Here is a 21571-nt window from a genome sequence, read left to right as displayed (position 1 = left end):
TCAGTATTTTATTATCAGTATTTATTATTTAGTATTTATTAGAAGCAGCAATCCAGCATGGTAGCAAACACCTCCAGTTCCTATTACAACTTGAGGCCTTCTGAATGCCCAGCACTTTGGCTGCACTAACCTAGTTATCCCAGCAAGTGGGTTCGTGTGTGTGTATATATACATATATATATATATATATGTATGTAACTTTTAAAAAGCTATGGATGTTCACATAGAAGCAATGCCAACTCTAAGATTTAACTTAAACATTTTAAAGTCAAATGGGTTTTGCCCGAGAACCTTAAGTTTATATTAATCTGATGGCTGAAGCCTGGTAACCAAACTGGCTTAGGAGGGAGCAGCTATCGCGCAAGAATAACGACAGGGATCAGAGTGCAGGTCCTCTGCGTTTAACGCGTGCCCACTTGTGCCAGTTGCACCTGACAGGGGAGGCCACAGATGGCTGGGCAAGCCGCAAAGCTGCCCGAAAGAGCAGCAGAGATTTACCTTTAGAGAAAGGACCATGAGCCTTGCCAGCTGCTAACTGGCTCAAATCTCCCCCATCCCGGTTGGGTGACCCCCTTCCTCTCCCCTAGCTGCAGTCTTCTGTCACGGTTCCACATTGATATTTCTATTTGCGACACGGAGGACAGCTGAAGTCTCACTGTTGCAAGAAGCAGCCTGAATTTGAAGGGAATAACATGAGTACGGAGGAGGCACAGAACAGGGACAAGACTTTACAGAACACGCTGAGGGTAACGCTCTGCAGCGTAAGCCGAGGGGACAAACCCCAGGGGGACCTCTCCCAAGGCAGCTGGGGAAGACAACAGCTCTTTCACCATGACGGCGTTTCGAGCACCCGCCCAGCGCTGAAACCACGCGACAGCCGTGTCGGCAGCCTCCTCCACGCTGCTCTCAGCCGGGAACCAACGTGCGCAGCCCGGGGCAGCTCCCGGGGGTCTCTTCTGCTGGGGGCCTGGACGCCGGCACCCGGAGCTGCGCGCCCTCCCCTGACCACGACACGAACACGTGTGTATGTACAAACACACGGGCGCACCCACAGCAGCGCAGACCTTATGGTGACGGATGCTTTACAGATTCTTACACAAATTATAAGCAGTCAGATGATGAACGACTTTTTTTTTTTTTTTAAAAGGTTACATGTAGAAGTGGCACAGTATAAAGCAAGCCTTGATTAAAAAGCGGCTACGCAAACAAGCAGATTTATTCTTTTACTAAATGAATGCAAGAACATCACGTTTGAAGTAATACTTTCCACAAAAATTTAAGAATAAAAATTGGAAGTACTCCGTTACGACAATATACTGCACTGAAAGTTTTTTAACCTATATTACAACTCCTCAGGGAAAACAGGCTGCCATCTGCTCAGGTCCTGCACGGGCTGGAAGTTGTGTGGACACAAGTTAAACATCAAATCCAACGTAATAAATCGTCCCCAGAGGCAGGGGGGCTACCAGCAATCACACAACTCCTGCTTGGTTCAGAACCGAGGTAGAGCTTACTCTTGACTAATAGTAGCTAGGCATACTCAGTATCACACCCGGTTTTATTCACCAGACATGACTGCTGATATTTTTTAGAAAAGAGCCTAAGGTTTTTAATTTGTTCCTCCTCCAGTAGATAGTACAACTAAAATCCATGTGCATGAGATATATTAAAGTTCAAAAACATTGGGTAGAAAACAATCACCTTAAGGTATCTAAAATTACGATTATCATCTACTGTCTTGCTTTGGCTTGGGTGCTCTCTACGTTAAATGACGTGAAGTGTATTCCTATTGCTTCTTTTAACTTCAGCACAAACCTGATACACCTAATAAAAATCTCCTATGACACGAAGTCAGTCCTGCAGCCATGCACTATTCAAGCACAATTATTTCACTACAGCTATTCTGTCCCGGTCACTGGGAATGAGATGCTTTCACTGGAGTCACCTAAGCAGTTATTTTAAAAGGCCATTCACTTTCTATAACTTGCAAAAGAAACTTTTTATAAACATGGATTTGGGTTCTGTTTGTTTCTGGTAAGAAGCAGCCTAACAACCAACAGAGTTAAGCTCCTTCAAACACTCCCAGAGGCTGAATGCCACAGTAACTTCTGTACAATACCACAGGTATGATGAACTATCAAACCATACTTATTTGTTAAAAAAAAAGAAAAAAGAAAAAAAACCCCAGCAACACTCTGGGGCAGGGACACTCTTGTTTAGTTGCCATACCTCATTTTTAGTAAGTGGCAAGTGAAATTCACCTTTATGGAGACAGTTCACGCAGAGCCCTTTGAACTAACTCTTCAATTAACTGGCTGCCATGTTTAAAATCAGCACTTGAGAATGGTGACAGTTTCAGTAGGCCGGAGTCACTCAACGTACTTGGTCCTTCTTGTAAGATCCTGCTAGAAACACGACTGTGGTTATGCAGCATTTGCCAGTTCACCCTTACAACATGCAGGAACCATGTCCATTTAAGGGGATTTATCTTAAAGCAGATTTTGTAATGTTCTTCATTTATTTAATTCTAATGCTAAGATCTAAAGACTCAAGTTAGAGCATATCAACAAAACAAGAAAAGCTAGACTTGACTGAGAATCCCTATGTTTAGTTCAAGAACACAATGGCAAGGCTTAAAAATCAGTATTTCCAGAGAAAGATCAGTTTATTTTGGTGGGTCTGTATTAATTCCATATTTTTCCTTGAGAAGTTTAAGCTGTTCTTCTTTCTTCTTTGTATCCATCTTTTGGAATGCCTGTAATTAAGAATAAAAGACATGAGAAGAATAATCTCATTACATACTATTTCCCAATAACTGCAGATGGCTCATCTTTATGAACTACATCACTATCACATGCAGTGTTGTTTAATTCTCAGCCTTGGAGAATGCCATAGGACACAAGATATTATGGGGGCCAGGCAGAATGTCAAGAACTTTGAGATTTTTTTATTATTAAACAAGATCTCATATCCTGTTGCAGCTGTTAACTTTTAAGGTCCCTGCTACCTCTTCCTCAAAGTACACTCACCAGAAGCACGTTTTTCATATCCTCAGTCCAAACATACTTTTTGCACACCAATCAACTACCCAAAGGTGAAATCTCTAACCAACTCCTTCCCCTACCAGTTTGGATTTATTTCTTAAAAAATATCCAAGCAACTGCCTTTTCAAACTGAAAGGAAACTTATTTATGTTAAACTAGGTTCCCCGGCAACTCAAAAACCCCCCAAGCATGCTTACCCTGTTTGCATTATAGTACAAAACAACAAGGTATCTGTTGCACACGTTGAATCCTGACAGGTGATCACAAGCATTTTTGGCATCAAAGATGTCTTCATAGACAACATATGCTGTTCCTCTTGTTTCAGGAGTGTTCCCACTGCAGAGCAAGATCAGATTTAATATTAAACAACACAAATATAAAACACCTCTATTAGTATTTAGCAATGACAGAGATTAGATGAACTAATGCATCTTCACAAAAACCAGCTTCTAATGATTTTTTTCTAGATACTGAACTACATCCCTGCTTTCCGCACTGATCTTCCTTTACAATTCAGAGTCAAAAATTGTATCAAAACCTAACAGAGGCATGTACTGTATTATACTCTGAGGAGAATTCATCCCTCCACAGTAAGTGCTGGAAGCTGTTGCTGGTAGTGGTTGTCATGTTTCTGGAAATACTTGAAGTTGTTTTAACAGTAATTAAAGGGGTTATCAGTTAACAGCTATCTAGATCAGAAACATGTGCAACCCGAGGAAGGAATACTGTTTTTAGCACATCACAAGGTCAATTTAAGAGACTCAAACTAGCCACACTGGCACAATACCACTTCGGAAGCACGAGCGTCACCTACCAGGCCATCAATTCRGTTTCCTTTGCCTGACGGATACGAGACATCTCCAAGCACACAGTGCTAACTACCCTGGAAAGGTTACATAGCTTACAAAATCCGAAAGATCTCAGCAAATGTTTAAGATAGTTATAGTAAACTTGATTATCAGAAGAACGCCTCTCTCAGGTTCTCACTATGCAGATTATAAAAAGAGAATTCCTGAGGACAAACAACACAGCACATGCCCACACCCAGCTGTGTATGAAAATTAGGATAGACTGAAAACAGCAAAGTAAAGGACCAAAGTCATTACACAGGCAGTTCCGCACTACAGCTGGTCTCACAACAGTGCTAGAATTTCTGCAAGAACCCCCACAAATCAGTGATTTTACCCCATTATCAGGAGACTGCCAGCAGTTCCCTTGAGAAAGCATATTCCAACAAATCTCACTGAGGGACAGTTCCTCTGATATTCATCTTAACTCTTGGTTGTTACTGTCTCACTGTTCCTACCTATACTCTTTCAGAAACCTTAAGTACTAGTTCTCCTTTGTCAATTTATGCCGGCTAGGGAAGAATTCCACCTACTTAGCCAAGCAAATTCTTCTACCCCTTGTCCCTTCAGTCACTTCCCCAGTCACTTTTGTTGCTCTTCACTATGTTAGCAAGATCTAACTAGCTGTATGTTCCAACACAGCATTCAAGAGCATATTTCTCTCTTTGTTCTACTTCTTTTTTTGCTGAATTATATAATCAAGACACGGTTTGTTCTATACACTGAACAATTATTTTTAATTTCTATAGCTCTGACTGAAATAAGCATCTCTATTTGGGCTAGTAAAGCTTGGTCTGTTTAACTGATTCCATATTTATATCCTGCATAGTCAAAACAACTAAACACTGGGGATTAACTACCTACTCCCACTCTCAGAGCAGGGGGAAATAGCGAGCGATATCAGCCACAAGGATGCATTCTGCTCTACAAACCTGATAAACAGCCTAGTTGAGAACGCACAATGCTGCAGCTAATTCTGTCAGCAGTCGGATAAAAGCAGTATAAAAAGCTTATGAAACAGGGACTACATTTCCTTTCTATTTGTACACCTAAAGAAGTCTGGCTCACAATGTTTTCTTTTTAAGGAAGAAAAAAAAAAAAGGAACATCAGAGCTCAGATCTTCAATATTTGAAGGAACTAAAGAGAACAACCCCAGGTTTGGTAAAGACTTGTATAAGCTCAGTGCATTAAAAAAGAAGAAAAAAAAAAGAAAAAAGAAAAGAGTATTAGTATTACAGTCAGCTCTCCATTATCCACACACTATATGGCTTGGGGAGAAGCAGTATCTGGTGTACAGGGAGTCCTGTATTATTTTGTGGGAGACAGTTTCAGAAGCAGTAGTAGCAGTTATTTATTTTTTAATTAGGTTAGCATCTAGAACTTATTAAAATAGAAAACTGGTTATATTCAACCTTTGTCTTTGCTTTGCAGGCAAAGATGTTACTTAGACAAGGGTCTCTTTCACTACAAATTTGCTTAGTGCCTACTATAAAAAGATTCCTGGTTCATTCTATGGTTCCTGTGAAAGTAATACTGATATCTGCAAGTAGAAGACAGATTTGCACAGTATTAGAATAAAAGGATTTCTTGCTTGGACAACAGAGGGAAGAAATGGTAGTCTTTGAAATGACAGGACTTCAATTTCTCCGAGAGAGAGAGTACCTTTTTATTTTTATCCACTTACCTGCATTCACATCAATTTTAAGCTTTTTCACTTGTTTACTGGCAATATTGTTCTCTAATGACATTTGCACATAAGAGAAAATCAACACATACAACTTTGAGACACAGGGCTGCTGTTATAGAGCAACCCAGTTGTAGCCTTCTCTAACAGGAATACTGACATACAGTGAACATTCTAAAACACATATAAATCTTAACTTTTCAAAGAAAACTAAAGTACTTACACTCTGATTTGTCGGATGGGTCCGTACTTCCCAAAAATATCATACATTTCCTCCGCTGTGATTTTGTAGGGCAAGTTCCTGATATACAGGATACGATTAACCTCTGGAGGCAGCCGAATCTGAGGCAGGGACAACAGACATATTATTAAACTTACGGGGTCACTTCACACCTTAAGTGCAGCACCTCGGGCACTCAGCCTTGCGGCTAAGGGCACGGGGGGAGCCTGCGCGCGTCAAGGCTCCTTTCCTGCCCTCCACAGCCGTGAACTCCCTGCGTTTTGTCAAGCGCTTCGGGAACAAGCGGCAGCAGGGGCGCGAGGCCTTGTGCTAGCGCTCGCTGGAAGCGCGGCAGCGACAAACGCCGCAGGGAAACGGGGGCCACCGCCCCAAACCGGGAGGGAGGGGGCCCCGCGGCCCTCGGGGCGGGGGACACTCACGTTAGCGCGTTTCGCCGCTTGCATCGCCATGGCGGCGGCGGGCGAGGGCCGGGGCCTGCGGAGAGACGCGGGGCGGGCGCGGAGCCGCTACGACGCTCGCCTGGCCTCGGCGGCGACCCGGATGCGATCCCAGCCTGCCCCGCGGCGGCGCGCGGGGAATGACGTATCGCGCGGCGATAGGGCCCCGCCGCCAGGGGGAGGAGCCACGTGACCCGCGCGCCATACGTGACGGCACGCCTGACGCTTGCCCCGCCCCGTCAGGACCGCCTTGCCACCGCTTGCCCCGCCCCCCGCGTGACACCTCCTCCGCTTAGCCCGCCTCCCGCGTGACGCCCCGCCCCCGTGCCCCGCCCCCGCGTAACGCTTCCTCCCATGGCCCCGCCCCCGCATATGGCTTCGCCCTCTCGCCCCGCCTCCATGCATCGCCCCGCCTCTCGCCCCGCCCCGGCGCATGGCCCCGCCCACGCTCCGCAGCCTGTGGCAGGAGCCCGACGATAATGCAAAACGCCGGGGGGAAAAACCACCGCAAAAGAACCCAAAGCTGCGGCCGGAAGCAGGGGCAGGGCACTTTAGTCTCGCTTAAGGAGCGCTCGCTTGGATTCCACTCGCGCGTTCAAGACCCGATGCCAAAGCTCCCCCTGTGTCCCTTTATTAGCCGTGCCCTGCCGGACCTCGGCGTATTCCTCCCCTCTGTCCTCCCTCCACCACGAATCGCTCCCGACCTGGGAGCAGAAACTGCAGCTGCCCCGTTTCGGAAGCATCCGTGACAAATCTGTTTACGGAACGACTCCAGCGTCAGGCCTTTCCTTCAGACGAAGGAGGCATTTCGATGACAATTTTGCCGATATTCTTGTTTTCCTCCATGCACCGGTGTGCCTCCGCGATCTCGTGCAGAGGGTGGGTGCTGTCCACGAGTGGCCAGAGCCGCGGGCAGGCGCCTCCGGAGAAACACGGCAGCACGCTTTCCGTGAAGGCCTTCACCAGCTGCTCCTTATACTGAGGAGAAATCAGAGCGTTTTGAAGATTATTCCCAATCGTTTCATTCACAGAGGGGTCTCTATGCAGAGCACACAAAATGAGCACGATTCTCGGAGAAACTCTAACTTTCTGACGCTATCAGAGGGAGACAGACGTATAAACGCCTGCAAGGTGTAAATTGCAAAGGACAAGAAAGCTTTTAGATGAACTATATTGCCAGAGGATGAAATTCTCTTTATACTCAATTCTCTTGAGTATAAACTCAAAGTAGCATCATTTAAAACTCAGATTGATAAAACTCTTGAGACTGTTATGGATTAGCTCGTGGACAGAATCCATCCTAGGGCTTTTTGTGTAATATCTGAGAATTTTCCAAATAAAGTCATTTTTTATTGATAATTTCTGGGTATCCAAATGGACTTGGTCTCTACTCTGAAAAATGTGGTTCTAGATCATTTAATCGGGGTTCTTCTCTCCCCTGCTCCAACTTCAAGTTGTCTGATCTTTTACATTTTGCTTCTTTGAGGACTAATTTTTCAAGTACAGTACTTCAGAAGTACATATATGTAATCCTGGGTATTATTCCTCTGATTTCAATAGTTATAAATGGGAAGCATTTGATGCGAGTAGAAAAAAGAAAAATATAACTTAATTTTGCAATGTTTTCCAAGGTAGGTAATAACAGTTCAAGGTGTTTTTTCTGGTGATAATGCTTTAGATTCTACTTTAGCACAGATGTCAGAAGAAAGCTCTCAAAACTATCACAGATTTTAAGATCAAACTGCATACACTGTTGATAGTCATTACTTGCCTCTTTTTTTCGTGATCTTAATAGACTCGTATGGATGCTCCCTCTTTTGGAAAGCAACCTTGCAAACAAATCTCCATGTACTTCACYTCCGCTCAGTAGTCCATATATAATCCACCGGCCATCAGTACTCAGACAGTTGAGATTCTTCTCCCAGTATGAGCCACCAACACAATCTAAAATAATATCTACTCCAGAACCTCAAGTGGAAACAGAAAAGAGTTCAGCAAATGTAGTCTGGATGCATTAAATGTAGGATAATTTCAGACAACACTAAAACCTTGTTTTCTATAGGTACAGAGCCAATCCTGAAATTCTTATTTAAATCATTCTAGTGAAATTAGGATTTGGAACAATGATTTATAAAGAATTTTAGAATCAGGCACAAAAAAAGAATGATACATATATACAGATGCAGAGCTCCATTATAAACTATGACCCAAATGCTTGGAGAAAGCTCTTTTTTTCTAACAGTAAGAAAACTTAAGTTTTTGTGCCTGTATTCAAACACTCACAAAGACAAGTGCTAGGATTTGTTTTCACAGTTCAATTTGTGGAAGCAAAAAGAATATAAGCCCACTTTTTACACCCAGAATGAACACAAAGCCAAAGGGAGTCCATGCAGAAAAAAAAGCCCAATTAAACTAACAAAAGATACTTTCCTGGGCTGAACAGGACATTAGGTTGTGCTAATACAGTCATTACTTACTGTCTGCTCCTTCACTAACTAAGGTGAAACCTCCCTCCATGCTAAATCCATGCCTGTTAAAGAAATGCTATTCTGACATTGAGTCTATTTTTGCAAGCCCAAGTAGAGTTTTGTTGAAATCAATACTTTCCAAGATGAAATGTAGTGTACAATACTTAAAAGAAAGTTAGGATAGGAAGTGAAGAATGTCACACTGAATTGAGATGAGGTAGGGTTTAGTAAACCAATGTGGAATTTGGCCAGGAGCTTGTTATTCTTGGGGAAAAAAAGAAGTCATAAGACTTCTGGCATTCTCTTCTCAATGTCTCTTGTATAGCAGATTCAATACGATGGATTCCCAACCCTGTCCAGCACCAGAGGGAGCACAAAAAATTTGCAGTCAGTCACATGCCTCTGCAAAATCAGTCTCTTTGAAAAGATGATGGAAACTCCTGGTTGAAATTGAATTGTTGCTTTAGGAGGTATAGACTGTTCCTCAGTATTATATCTTTCACTTAGAGGATCTTACCTTGGGTGAATGCCAAGACCTTTTCACTGAAATCTTCGGTCTTGTAGTTGAAGCCCGCAGCTGCTCCAAGGTTTGCTGTTGCTTTGAGTTTCTCTTGAGTTCCTGCTGTTACAATGGGAATAGCTTTTGCCAGTCTTACCAGTTGAATGGCCGCTATACCAACTCCACTAGCTCCAGCATGGATCAACACTGTCTCACCCTTCTGTATTTTACCTGAGGGAGGGCATAAGGGAACTGATTACCATTTGGCATCACCTTTGGATTAAAACATGATCAAGGGGGACAAAACTGAATAGCAAGCTGAAAGAGATGTCCTTGACCAGTAGGTTTTGACCAGTATGACATCTTCATATCCTTAATAAAAGAAACGAATCCAGAACTAATACGACTAGCACTGTACAGCCAGAACTTCATTTTGCTGACTTCATTGGAACGGCTTCACTTAGCCCTGTCCAGTTCTGGGCATCCATGACAAAGCGGCTTAGGTGAGTGCAGTCAGCCTTTTTATACTGGGACTGTCAACTGCTATCAACGGAAAATACACTCAGTTGATACTGAGAAATCAGGCATTCAACAGCTGAGAAATGCCAGAAGTGCTGGGTAACTTTAAGGACCAATTCTACCTGTTGTTTTACCATCTACCAGTTACAGAATCACAGAATGGTTGAGGTTGGAAGGGACCTCTGGAGATCATCTAGTCCAACTCCCCTGCTCAAGCAGGGTCACCTAGAGCACATTGCACAGGATTGCATCCAGGCGCGTTTTGAATATCTGCAGAGAAGGAGACTCCACCACCTCTCTGGGCAACCTGTTCCAGTGCTCTGTCACCCTCACAGTGAARAAGTTTTTCCTCATGTTCAGATGGAATTGTCTGTGTTTCAGTTTGTGCCCATTGCCTCGCGTCCTGTCGCTGGGCACCACTGAAAAGAGTCTGGTCCCATCCTCTCGACACCCTCCCTTCAGATACTTGTACACGTTGATAAGATCTCCTCTCAGCCTTCTCTTCTCCAAGCTAAACAGGCCMAGCTCTCTCAGCCTTTCCTCATAAGAGAGATGCTCCAGTCCCCTAATCATCTTTGTGGCCCTTCGCTGGACTTGCTCCAGTAGTGCCACATCCCTCTTGTACTGGGGAGCCCAGAACTGGACGCAGTACTCCAGATGTGGCCTCACCAGGGCTGAGTAGAGGGGGAGAATCACCTCCCTCGACCTGCTGGCAACACTCTTCCTGATGCACCCCAGGATACCATTGGCCTTCTTGGCCACAAGGGCACATTGCTGCCTCATGCTTAACTTGGTGTCCACCAGCACTCCCAGGTCCTTCTCTGCAGAGCTGCTTGTCCTAACATGTTTGTTTGTGTCCTACTGCGTGCTGCTGGAAGTAGGACACCTAACAGTCCTTGAGACGTGGTCCTAATTGACTACAGACCTCCAAGAAACAACAGTGCAAGCTTCACGGTGCTCCTCAGCTGGTGTATTTCTGTCCTGAAATTGAGCCTGCATTCAGGATAGTGAGAAAAGTTACTTCTCTGTACTCCTGTTTTCTAGTGAAGCTTTCAAGTACTACTGCTGAAGAGAGTAGGAAAGGATATTTGTCAGCTGAGGAAAACCCTGGAAAGTGCTACTGTTACCATCCCTGTAGCATATTTTAAAAATGAAGAGTGTTAGCTTATACCTGTTTTAAATCAGCTAAGAGGGAATTTTACCTACAATTAATTTTTTTCTGAACCAAGATACAAGAAGATGTTGTCTAATATAATTCCACAGGCAATACAGGACATAGTCTAACAAGTCTTAGTGAGCAAGTTCATGATATGGTCATCCTTGTAGTGAAGGCAAATCTTTTGACATAGGATTTTTCAGTAGTTTGGAGAACACACAAGTTATTTCAGGGTTTAGTCTTAGTGGAAATTGTGATTCAAGCCAAGAAACATAGAGGCAAAGAAAAGTCAACCACCTTCCATATTCTTCCTTGTAAATACACAATCTGTGGCCAGTGTTTCAGAATTTGGGTCTGGCATACCTAATTCTGACCAGATAGGTAAAAAGACTTTATGAATTGAGCGACAGAGAAAAGGCTCTTCAAAAGCAAATAACATTCAAATGGAGACAAAAAACAGAGCATTTAATAAAAGAAATGAAGACCAGCTGTTTTGATGGGATGGATTTGCAAATGCATCTCTCACCTACAAAATGCAGCAACTGGAAGGCTGTTAGCCAGGCTTCGGGAATGGCTGCAGCCTGAATAAAAGTCATATCATTTGGAATGGGCATCAGGTAGCCTTCGGGTACTGTAACATATTCTGCCTGGCCACCTCCGGAGAGCAGAGCCATTACCGCATCGCCAATCTTCCACCGGCCCTTGCAACCAGGTCCAAACCCAGCCACAATCCCAGCTGCTTCTAAGCCTAAAATCTCACTTGCTCCTTTTGGGGGAGGGTACGTCCCTCTCCTCTAAAACAAAACAAAACAAGAGAGAGGGAGATGTTATGGTCTCCGGTTGCAGAGCATGCCTTTCAGCTCGAATTAGAGCAGCTCAGACAAGAGTTTGACAGAACGTGATTTTTTCCATGTTGGATTTCAGCCAAGGGAACATTTCTGCATTCATCTCTAATACCCGAGGAATGGTCTAAGCATCCAGACAGACTGGGGCTCCAGTTTTACAGCTCTTCTCAAAAGACAGCTGCCTTTCTATGCCACCCAGAAGCACCATGGTCCCAGCATCACAATGACCCAGACAGAAACATTTATCTACTGATTCAACACGCCTCTTCTTTCAGCCCTATGAACGTTTCCTTGGAAGTCTCCCATCCAAATGTTCACCAGGCCTCTTTTAACTTTTCAGGTTTGTCATGACTTTAGGTGGGGACTTGCAAATTTGAGGTAGTTTTCAGATGCATAAATCCACTTAACGTACACATACCTGGAGTAAATCAGCCCTATTCAGAGCGCTGGCAGAGACCTTCACAAGCACTTCTCCTTCTCCTGGATGTGGTTTCATCACTTCTTTCACATAGAGATTCTCTGGGCCTCCTGGGCAATCAAAATACACTGCCAACATTTTCTCTAAAAAAAACCCCAAAGACAGCATGAAGGCAGATACGCTTACGTGTTGCTGGACAATCTCTGCTCAGTGTTAAGATACAGCGATGTGCAACCACCACAAAGCCTCAGTATCTCTGAAGGACAGAGGGCTCCACAGATGTCACTTGTTGACAGATAATACAAACTGAAACAGTTTGAAGGTAAAAGTGAAAGCTGAGGAGTTACAATGCAATGAAATACGTTAAAATTGGGCCATCACATATTGTTGCAAAAGCCATTTGGTAAAACACAAAGATCACATTGCATCAAGTCACACATTGCCCTAACCCTGCACAGAGCTGGGTGTGCGTGGCACCAGCACTGCCCACCCACCCGTGTTAACTGTAAAAGGTAGCATGGAAATGAAAAAAAATGCCTTTGCTTGGGACTTATTGCAAAATTAGGGCTCTAGTGCTCAAAAGACCTCACAGGCCCTTAAAACAGTAGATGCAAACAGAATTTTAAAATCCCTAGCAGAAAGATTCTTTGTTTGACACACTTAAACTCATGCAAGGGTTGCTTTATGGTTCAGCCCTTGGATGGCAACTTGGGGATATGCCCAGGAACACCAGCGAGTTAGCCTGAATGAAAGATAGCAAATGGTGGAAAATTTTCCTATATATTTTCCATGCCTCAGCAGGAGATTCCTGCCCTCCTGACCTGCTGCAGTAAGGGGTGCCACGATCGCAGGAACTTCCACGTAACTCCTCAGAAACAGCGTTTCTGGGTTCCTCCCTTGCGGCACCAAGAACTTGCTAAGATGTGCTGAATTGCCAAGCGTTTGTCCACCTGGCAGAATCACATCCGGAGGAGTCGTCCCTCCGTCCCCATGGGTGCTGGGTGGAAGGCGAAGAGAAGAAGGGAACGATTGGACCATCTGTGTTATTTCCCATGCTGAATACAGTACAGACCCCCTGCGCACGCATGAATGCAAGGCAAGGCTCTGAGCCACACTCTGGCCAAGTAAACAAACTGCGTGATATACCCTAATTCCCTCTGTAAAATTACTTGGATGATGATACCTGCATGAAAAAAGTGCATGCTTAAGTGTTTGGTCTAAGACTAAATACACAGACCAACCAACCCCTTGAAACCTTGGGAATGTCAATCCCCACAGGGTGGTGCTGTGTGGCTATTTTATGGTGAATAAACAATCGCCACCAATTATTAATGTAAGATTTAACGTAAAGAAAGGCTTTTCTTTCTGACAACTGTTTATTTGTTGTTTTCAGCTACTTTAATCCCACCAAATTTGCCTGTTTTAGCACAGAAATTGATTGGAAAGCCAGCTCTGCCGCGACAAGAGCCCACCAGATACCATCTCATAATACCTGCTCCTATTCTCTTTACTTTTCCAAATGGAATGAATTAAAAATCAGATGCAAAATTAGGGCTTTTTAGAGTGTTGTATCTACCCCATAGTCCCTTTGCGAACACAGTCCACAAACCCACATTTTTTATAAATGCTCGTCTTTGTTGCTAGAGGCAGACCCACAAAAGTATAAGAAAAATTATAGTGAAGATACCAATACCTACATTGCCTTCAAATGCACAGAACAAATGAACAAGTAAGAACAGAAAATCTTGCTCATTCCTATTTTTGCTTCACCCCCTAAATTCCAGAGATGGCCCGCGATAGGAAAACTATTTGAAAATAGTGATTTTAAAGTCAGTCCCTTTCAAAAACAAAGTTTCTCCTAAGTGCAAGTATTTCAAATCATCAGATCTGTTAGTAGTGGCCCAAAACAACAATTTAAAGCAGATATTTGGGTCTTGGCTACAGTTTATGACTGACCTTTTTCCTGGAAAGAAGGGAATACTTTCTCCACAGTGGGATGAACCCCAACCTGTCCTTGGGAACAGAGTTTGATCCCATTTCCTCCTCTCCGAGCTCAGCCCCTAGAATCAGCTATTCCCAAGCAAGTTAAGGGGGTGGAAAGAAGGAAGCTGTGCTTTATGTTGGAGGGAAAACCACAAACAGARTCAGAAATATTGGTTCGTTTCACCATTACTTCTCCCTACGGACTTGTCTGTTCCACTGATCAAGGCAGAAATCTCCTTTTCCCTTTGACAACGATGTAGAGGTCTAAGGCTCCCCCCATGGGAAACAGGGAAGTTCGGTCTGATGCCTTTACTGAGCTATTTGGCATCTATCTGTGCAACTGGTGTGTATTTGTATGTTCCTAAGCAAAGTATTTAATTGCTGTTTTGATTTCTGAACTCTGAATAGTGCAGACTGGTTTTACTGAAATTGCATTAAGGGCATGTGAGCTGTTACTAGGGCTTATGCTATATACCCACCTCTGGAGGGTTTATTATGCGCTCATTCCCGCAAAAGCACAACATTAAAGTTTACTGTTTTGTGTCCATCAGCCCATTGCATTTCTACCTGATGTTTCAGCTGCCTCATCTCACCTCTTTGTTGAGCTTTGCCATTTCCCACAGTGGGAGAAGGATCAGATTATTCCTTTTTCTGTATCCTAGTTGCCAGCTCTTGAGTATTTGAGAGTTGTCAGGGAATAAAAATGACACTTCCGAGTATTTAAGAAATTAGAAATATGTCTGTCCCTGTGTGGTCTTCTCCAGTGGATTTTTTTTCCTCTTGATTTTGAGATTTTTTGATTCAGGCTTTTAAACTTTGAGACCAAACTCATTTTAAAACAAATGAGCCAAAAATTCATTTGTTCTCACAGGACTCCAAGAGCTAGTACCCCACTTGTTTCTGCAGATGAAAAGATCATGGTCTTCTCCATGGCCTGGTCTTCTCGAGCCTGCTCTTCACCTGGTGGTCTAGCCAGAGCCTCAGTTGTCCCCCCTATATTAATGGGTTCACTCCCACGTGGATTCTTTGTGGTCCAGCAATTTGAAGAGTCTCATTAAAGCCTGGTAATAACATTGTCCCTCTTCCTCAGAAGAGGGAAGAAGGAAGAGAGAACTCCACAATCCACTACAGTTTTAAAACTTTGTATAGCAGTCGATGACAATGCAGATTGCTATGTTAAAAAAAGTGTTTTATTTGTAATATTCAAAGGTACACAGGGCAATCTGAAAACTTGTTAATACAATCATTTCCTTAGTCCCCTGGGCTTGTGAGGCTGTGCATAGCTGAGAGAAATGCTATGACAGAACTGTCTCTGCTTAGGGAGATTCCTAATTTTCCGATCTGGAAATAGGCTAAAAGACAACATATGAAAAATTAAGCATCTTAAACCAAGTGTCTTGAGGACATCACTCTCAATTCTATTAAGAAACTTACTTTTAGCATAGTCCTCTTATAAGCAGTGTACCTTCARGTGCTATTGAAAAAAACAGAAAAAGAACCTTAACCCCCAAGAAAAGCCAGCAGGATTTTGGCTGATTCCCCCCCAGTAGAGGCTTYGCTCAGCGGTTGGGATGTTGTAAAACAGCAGACAGTTTCTTGCTTGAATTTGATAATACTTCAAACTTCTGTATTTGATTTCGCAGTGCACAGTCCTTATGTGCTTGATGAAGTTCAAGTTTTCTGTTGATTCAGCTACCCTTCTCTCTAAAGTAGTCTGCTACAAAAACATTAAAAAAAAAGATCAACAATGATAGAAATCAAGCAGCTTTGCTATTAATGGAGATGCATTTTTCAAGTTCAAATCCACTGCAGACCATGTTGTAATTGAATGGACAGCAGCACTTCTAGCTGAACATTAAAAATATTAGTACCTATATTCATGAGGTCTTATCTATTCTACAGAATAAACACTGAGCACTTTAAGCACAAATCATTTGCAGAAATCTCACATAAGATGCAAAGAAAAGTCAATGCCATTTTGTTTTCTCTGCACAAAGAAATCATTCAGAACAGCAAGAATAAACTCCAAAACACATTATCTAAACCTCTGAAAATCTGACCCTGAAAACAGACTTTAGACTTTATTCAGGAACATCAGTCCACTACAGGCAATGTGACTGTTTGCAAGACCAAATGACTTGTGTGCCAGTTGTTACAGGATTTTGCAAGTGTTAGCATTTTTGCAGTCTCCCAACTTTACACTTTCTCCCTTCCTCTCGTGGCAGCAAAGCAGCTAGTCTGAATTGAGATATGGCTCTGGAGTCAGCTAGACTGACCTGGGCTAAATAACACAATGGCACCTTTTGGATATGCTCCAGCTCCATCAGCAGCAGATCCAATAGATCCAGTCTGAAATCAACTTAAAATATAAAGCCCAATTTTTAGACTCAGTAACACTATTTAACACTGGCCTAGATGGGAACAAGCTCTAGAAAGAGAAAGTTTGAAACCCTTAGAGAGCTCATGTGTCTTTGAAGAAGACTGTGAATAAGTGTATCAAAGCTGATGCTCTGAGACAGTATCCTTAAGACACTGGGTTAATTATATCAGCATTAATTAAAGGGGTCAAGGCAGTGTGAGTGGGAGATCCCATTTTGGTTGAGGGTAGCTAACAGAAAACTTGTCCCAGGAAATGTGCCAGAAAGGCCAAGGAATAAGAGTTCTGCAACGTGTTCATACCTGCAGAGGCTTTGGAGCATACGTAGGTAGCCCAGTGGGACGTGACCTCTGGAGAGGGTTTAGCCATGTAGCAATGATCTATATCTGTATGCAATTTCACAGATTTCCAGGATTTTGTAATCTGTCAGATTAATGTCTGAAGCTGTCTGCAGGGGCAGAGCTAATCCACGAGCTGCTGGCGTGCGGATGCAGACACATGTATTTTTCTTACCTAGTTTCTCCACAGCTTCAACACACACACTGGGATACATGCCCGCTCTGTAAGCAGCAACCAGGATGAAAGTGTTTGTCTTCACTACTATCACGCCTCCATCTGGCTAGATGATGAAGAAAATTGGTGTAAAATTACAAGGTTCAAAAAATATATATACATATACATATATACTGCTTTATAATTTGGGCTAATTACAGGCATTTTCTTTGTCAAGATACCTGTTTTCTTGCAGAAAGGCAAATACTCTCTGAAAGCCTAACCCAGAATGCAGACAAACATTGACAGTGCATGTTTTGAAGACTATTGCCTATGAAAGCGAGTCAATCAAATGCTTTATTATATTGCATAATCTCACTTGTATTGATTTTGAGGAAGTTTTATCCTAGTGCCCAATGTAATATGCAAAAGCATGGTTAAATGCAAATAAAATAATTCTGGTATTTACATGAAAGCATCCTCAGTGTTTTATGAAGCCTACCTGCCAAACTCTACCTCACTGATCTGTAATAATGAATGGAAAAAAGCCATTGGAAAGTACAGCATTTTCTGAAAAAGAATCCAAATTTAAGAGTTGCTCAGCCTCTTCTGCAAGTTGCTCAGCGCATTTCAAGGGTGGATTTACTGGGGGGAGGAAGAAGAGGAAGACGACCCCAGTAACACTGACTTGGGTGTATTTACTTCAGATTGTGCGACTCAGCAGTAACAAAATTCTGCCATCYTGAGCACAGCTGCGTGCAGTTGTGCCCTCAGTTTCTATTTCTGAATTTCACAGGTGAATTACGGAGGCTGGAGTCGTACAAGGCAGGTAAGCTGGTCTAACAGCTCTGCCAGACAAGGTCCTGCTCACCCGTGCCCCTTCCCTCCCTCCACCCAGCTACCAGCTCCCACGACCTTCTGCTGGTCCCAGTGCTTGCCAGGCCCTTCTATGACCCGATTAACTCCTTAATGTGGCAAAAAAACAACCCAGAAAAAAAAAAGTGATATTTTTTTCCCAGATTAGGGAGATTCACAGGAGGATATGGGAAGCACTACAGCTGGTGTGGGGGATGCACATGGACATGTAAGGGTGTATGGTTCATATATGTACACAGACATGCAGGAATCACTTCATGCCAGAGAAGCACTTACTGTAACATTTTAAAAGAGGAACAGTTAATTGAAACTGGAATTGACTGAGAATTTAGAGTAGCATAAAGTAGATCTAGACTGAAACACTGGGATCTATACTTCTAGTTTTTAATTCAAATATTGAATGATAGGTGGTAAGTAGTCCACTGAAATCTGGCCACTGCTGTTACCACAAACTTGCACCCTCTGAGCATTTGATCCTGGTTTTGCACACAGCTGTAAAAGGGAGAAACTCATACTAAGAAGCTTTAATGTTTTGCTTACTCTAAAGGCACATGATTGTGCCAGGAAAAGTGTGGGTAAAACATTCTTCTCTGGCTTAATAAAAAAAAAAAAGTAATTTGATTAACTTGATTTGAATGGTGTTACCCCTTTCATTTGTATTATATAGCTGACAAGTTTTGTATTCTGCACTGATTTCATTCCACACCCCCTGGGAAGGTGGTATCAACAGAAAGAAAGAAACACATGAAGGATTTCCACTTGCGTTAAGATATTCACATAACCAGGCCATGAGGGAAGAAAGTAGGAATCCTTTCCAAACGCATTTCTCAGGACTGCGGTAGCTCTTGCCAACGTACATTTCGAAGATAGATGGAATGCTCATCTGCACGGACACATTTGTAGTACTTCTCCTTGAAGTAGAGCCCTTCCCTCCTCACTTGCACTAAGTTCTTGTAGAAAGCGTAGATCAGGTTTAAAGCATTCTCTTCGGGCACCTGTGTTTATACAATACAGTGTTATGGACCGACAGTACACGTCCTTGCAATCACAGACACATTTCCACCCTCCCACTTTCTTTGATAGTTAACTTCACTGTGAATATAATGATTAACTGTGATTATAATTGTGATATCTTAAAGGAAAAAAAGTGCCTGGCTTTGAAACTAGACTTCTAGTGTCTGTACAGTGAGATATACTGTACGCTGTACATGATATTTTCAGTGTCTCTGCTGAGACACTCTGCTTAGGCTGTGATTACTGTCTAATGCTCCCATCAGTCAGTGACATTTCTCTGGGTAAGCAATACATGCAGTGGTGACTGCACCCTTCAGTTTAAAGGTATTATAGGGCAGGACTCTGCCCTCCCCTGGGCCTGTGCAGAGCCACAAGGATGCCAGTTTCAAATACGCTTCATCTTGAATTAGGGAAGTGTAACTTCTACCAATTCCAGGAGGCTAAATCCTCACATCTCAATGGAGCAGTGTACACAGGCACCAGGACCCCATTTCAAGCTGAGTCAGACTGCCACAAATCCATTCACGTCAATGAACAACGGCTTATGTGTAACCGAGTCGATGAAATGGCAGGTTTATATACAGCTGGTTGGATGAGATGATCCAATGATCCCTTCTGGCCTGAAATTCTTTCAAGTCAATGGAGCTCGTGACAGTTTACACCAGCGGAGGACTTTGTTCCAGACCTCAGCATGTAATCTGCCTTGCTGAACAGCCAGCGGGCTGCAGTGTCTAAAAAGCTGTGTTATATATTAAAGGTCATTTACATATTGAAGACTATTGCTTTAATGCCTAGTGGACTGATGACAGTTTCCTCTGTTGAGGAACCTTAACAAATGCTGCATCTTCTCAACACATTCTTCAGGGTATCCCAAGGGTAGCAATAGGTACCCCTGTAAAAACTGCAGGGGAATGCCTGAAAGCTGGTGTCGTAGGGATTAGGAACGGAAGTGGTATCTTCCAGCAACATGGGGTGACTCTCTGGTGTGGGGGGCAGTGAAAACAGATAAGCTACATCTATATGAGAAAATGAAAAGTGCCAGAGAACAGTTCTGAGTACTGTTATAACAGTCCCAGGTACAGTTTTGGCCAGGGCTGGCAAGTACTTTTCCAAACAACTTCCTGGCACAGTTTGGGAATTAGAGTGGACCAGGACCATTCCCCATAGGCAGCTTGGTACAGCCACTCTGTTTTGAGGCTATCGTATGGACACGGGCCACTCCTAAACAGCAGGTCTCAGTGCCAGAGAACGGACCTAGGTACATCTAATTTACTAACACAGATGGAATCACTGAGCCCAAAGTGCTCAAAAACGACTCCTTGGACGTTCCAGTTAAACGGCATCTTTCCTCCAAGGATCAAAGACGTGAACTTAGCAATCGGCATGGCAAGTCAGGCTGCTGACAGCAGTGAGACTGGACCCGCTGAGCTCCGAGGCTGCAAGAACCAAGCAGGTTTCACAGAGCGCAGCGCTCCCTGCCCTCGCGGTTACTTTGTGCTCTGGGTTCCCTGAGCTTCCACCTCCACCGCCACTTCCTAGGACACTCCCTGGTCTCTTACATTAAAGCCAAAGGTTGACGCACAGACTTTTTTTTCATTTATGTTGATGAGGGCTGCATTCTCCACGTGCTTCGTTCTGAGTAGGCTGTCGTTCAGCAAAGCCTGCAGCTCGTTCATTTTCCGTGYGATCTGTCCCCCCTCTTCCACTGGAAACCAGATCTTCCTCCACGTGAAATTTAGGAGCGTCAGCGGGAGTAACACTAGGATAAGTAAAAGAACGGTATAAAAATCCTGAAAAACAAGGGAGCAGCAGGAAAACAGTCACCTTCATAAGGCAGGCTATAAAAGTCCAGTTGCATTTTTGTAGTGTAAGCATGTCTATGTTCTTTTTTTCCTGGTATTTAACTTTCTTCTCAGTAAGGAAATAGTCCTCAGTAAAAATATCAAGAAATAAGGAAAAAACTTGCTACAATCAGCAAACCAAAGCAGAAAATTGTCGCTTCAGTGTCAGGAAGTCGGTATTGTGTAATAAGATAGCAAATCTTACGGAATTTAGTGAGCAATGCTAACTCTAGAAAAACCTCGCATCTTTACTGCTACTTAATCTGAAGGTTATATATATATGAGGGTATTGAAAGGTAAATTAATATTGCAATTAAATAAAGTTCTCAGGTTTCCACTGGGGTAGCGCGGTGAATGGGCTGTCATAGGGACATCAGACTAGATCACTACTTAATACTAACCCCTGGCTCACGAGGATTTAACTGAATAACTAAATTAAAATTAAAATTAAAATCGGCCCCGCCGAGAGCTCTGCCATGGCGACGCCGCCATGGCGGAGCCCCGACTGCGCCTGCGCGCCACCGCCGCCACCGCTCCTCCCAGCATGCAGCGCGCCACCCGAACTACGGCTCCCAGCACGCCCCGCTCAGCGGCGGCGTGCGCGCGTGGGGTGCCGGGAGTTGTAGTCTCCCAGTCGCCGCCGCCGCCACCGCGAGGCTGGGGGAAGGCGCCCTTCCCCGCTCCCGCGCCTCACCCGGCCGCGCGGCGCGGCGACGCTCCCCGGCCCCGGGGGCGGGCGGGCCTCGCTCCTGATTGGCTCACTCGGCGAGGCGCTCCCTCTCTGATTGGTGGGACCCAGGAGGGCCCGGCGCGGGCGGCCGGGTTSGA

At 43.8% G+C, this 21571-nt stretch overlaps 3 protein-coding genes across 10 annotated transcripts; all 3 read right to left on the bottom strand.

The window, feature by feature from the left end:
* Window positions 1-1114: 1114 nt before the first annotated feature.
* Window positions 1115-6367, bottom strand: SF3B6 (splicing factor 3b subunit 6). The gene is made up of 4 exons (XM_026068114.1): window positions 6238-6367; window positions 5801-5919; window positions 3242-3380; window positions 1115-2755 (listed from the first exon to the last, which is right to left on the bottom strand). Exons 1-4 carry the CDS (start codon window positions 6265-6267, stop codon window positions 2666-2668), a joined length of 378 nt encoding a protein of 125 aa, XP_025923899.1. The 5' UTR covers window positions 6268-6367; the 3' UTR covers window positions 1115-2665.
* A 340-nt stretch (window positions 6368-6707) lies between these two features.
* Window positions 6708-15245, bottom strand: TP53I3 (tumor protein p53 inducible protein 3). Of its 2 annotated transcripts, none has more exons than XM_026068104.1 (6): window positions 14737-15245; window positions 12161-12303; window positions 11424-11691; window positions 9241-9453; window positions 8027-8223; window positions 6708-7233 (listed from the first exon to the last, which is right to left on the bottom strand). In XM_026068104.1, exons 2-6 carry the CDS (start codon window positions 12296-12298, stop codon window positions 7033-7035), a joined length of 1017 nt encoding a protein of 338 aa, XP_025923889.1. In that variant the 5' UTR covers window positions 12299-12303; window positions 14737-15245; the 3' UTR covers window positions 6708-7032. The 2 variants fall into 2 exon arrangements, with proteins under 2 accessions (XP_025923889.1, XP_025923890.1); XM_026068105.1 differs by lacking the exon at window positions 14737-15245 and adding an exon at window positions 12982-13153.
* A 70-nt stretch (window positions 15246-15315) lies between these two features.
* PFN4 (profilin family member 4) lies at window positions 15316-21250 on the bottom strand. Of its 7 annotated transcripts, none has more exons than XR_003253890.1 (6): window positions 21145-21250; window positions 20462-20661; window positions 18746-18883; window positions 17034-17139; window positions 16823-16943; window positions 15316-15860 (listed from the first exon to the last, which is right to left on the bottom strand). XR_003253890.1 is itself a non-coding variant. In XM_026068110.1 (6 exons), the coding sequence occupies exons 2-6, from the start codon at window positions 20576-20578 to the stop codon at window positions 15832-15834; spliced, it is 474 nt and encodes a 157-aa protein (XP_025923895.1). In that variant the 5' UTR covers window positions 20579-20692; window positions 21145-21250; the 3' UTR covers window positions 15316-15831. The 7 variants fall into 7 exon arrangements, 5 of the variants coding, with proteins under 5 accessions (XP_025923895.1, XP_025923894.1, XP_025923896.1 ...); XR_003253891.1 differs by having other exon boundaries at window positions 15316-15857; XM_026068110.1 differs by having other exon boundaries at window positions 16823-16906; window positions 20462-20692.
* Between the last annotated feature and the right edge of the window lie 321 nt (window positions 21251-21571).

Source organism: Apteryx rowi, unplaced genomic scaffold, assembly GCF_003343035.1.
Source record: "Apteryx rowi isolate R43461 unplaced genomic scaffold, aptRow1 scaffold_269, whole genome shotgun sequence".
Lineage (NCBI taxonomy): Eukaryota > Metazoa > Chordata > Aves > Apterygiformes > Apterygidae > Apteryx > Apteryx rowi.
This window is presented reverse-complemented; position numbering and strand designations above follow the sequence as displayed.

Coding starts and splice junctions, on each gene's coding strand:
- SF3B6 (XM_026068114.1), bottom strand. CDS start 6,267: ATGGCGATGCAAGCGGCGAAACGCGCTAAC. Junction 3,381..5,800: donor CCCATCCGACAAATCAGAGT/GTAAGTACTTTA, acceptor CTTGCTCTGCAG/TGGGAACACTCCTGAAACAA. Junction 2,756..3,241: donor TGTACTATAATGCAAACAGG/GTAAGCATGCTT, acceptor TCTTAATTACAG/GCATTCCAAAAGATGGATAC.
- PFN4 (XM_026068110.1), bottom strand. CDS start 20,578: ATGAACGAGCTGCAGGCTTTGCTGAACGACAGCCTACTCAGAACGAAG. Junction 18,884..20,461: donor CGTCAACCTTTGGCTTTAAT/GTAAGAGACCAG, acceptor GTATAAACACAG/GTGCCCGAAGAGAATGCTTT. Junction 15,861..16,822: donor ATGCTCCAAAGCCTCTGCAG/GTATGAACACGT, acceptor ATGTTTTTGTAG/CAGACTACTTTAGAGAGAAG.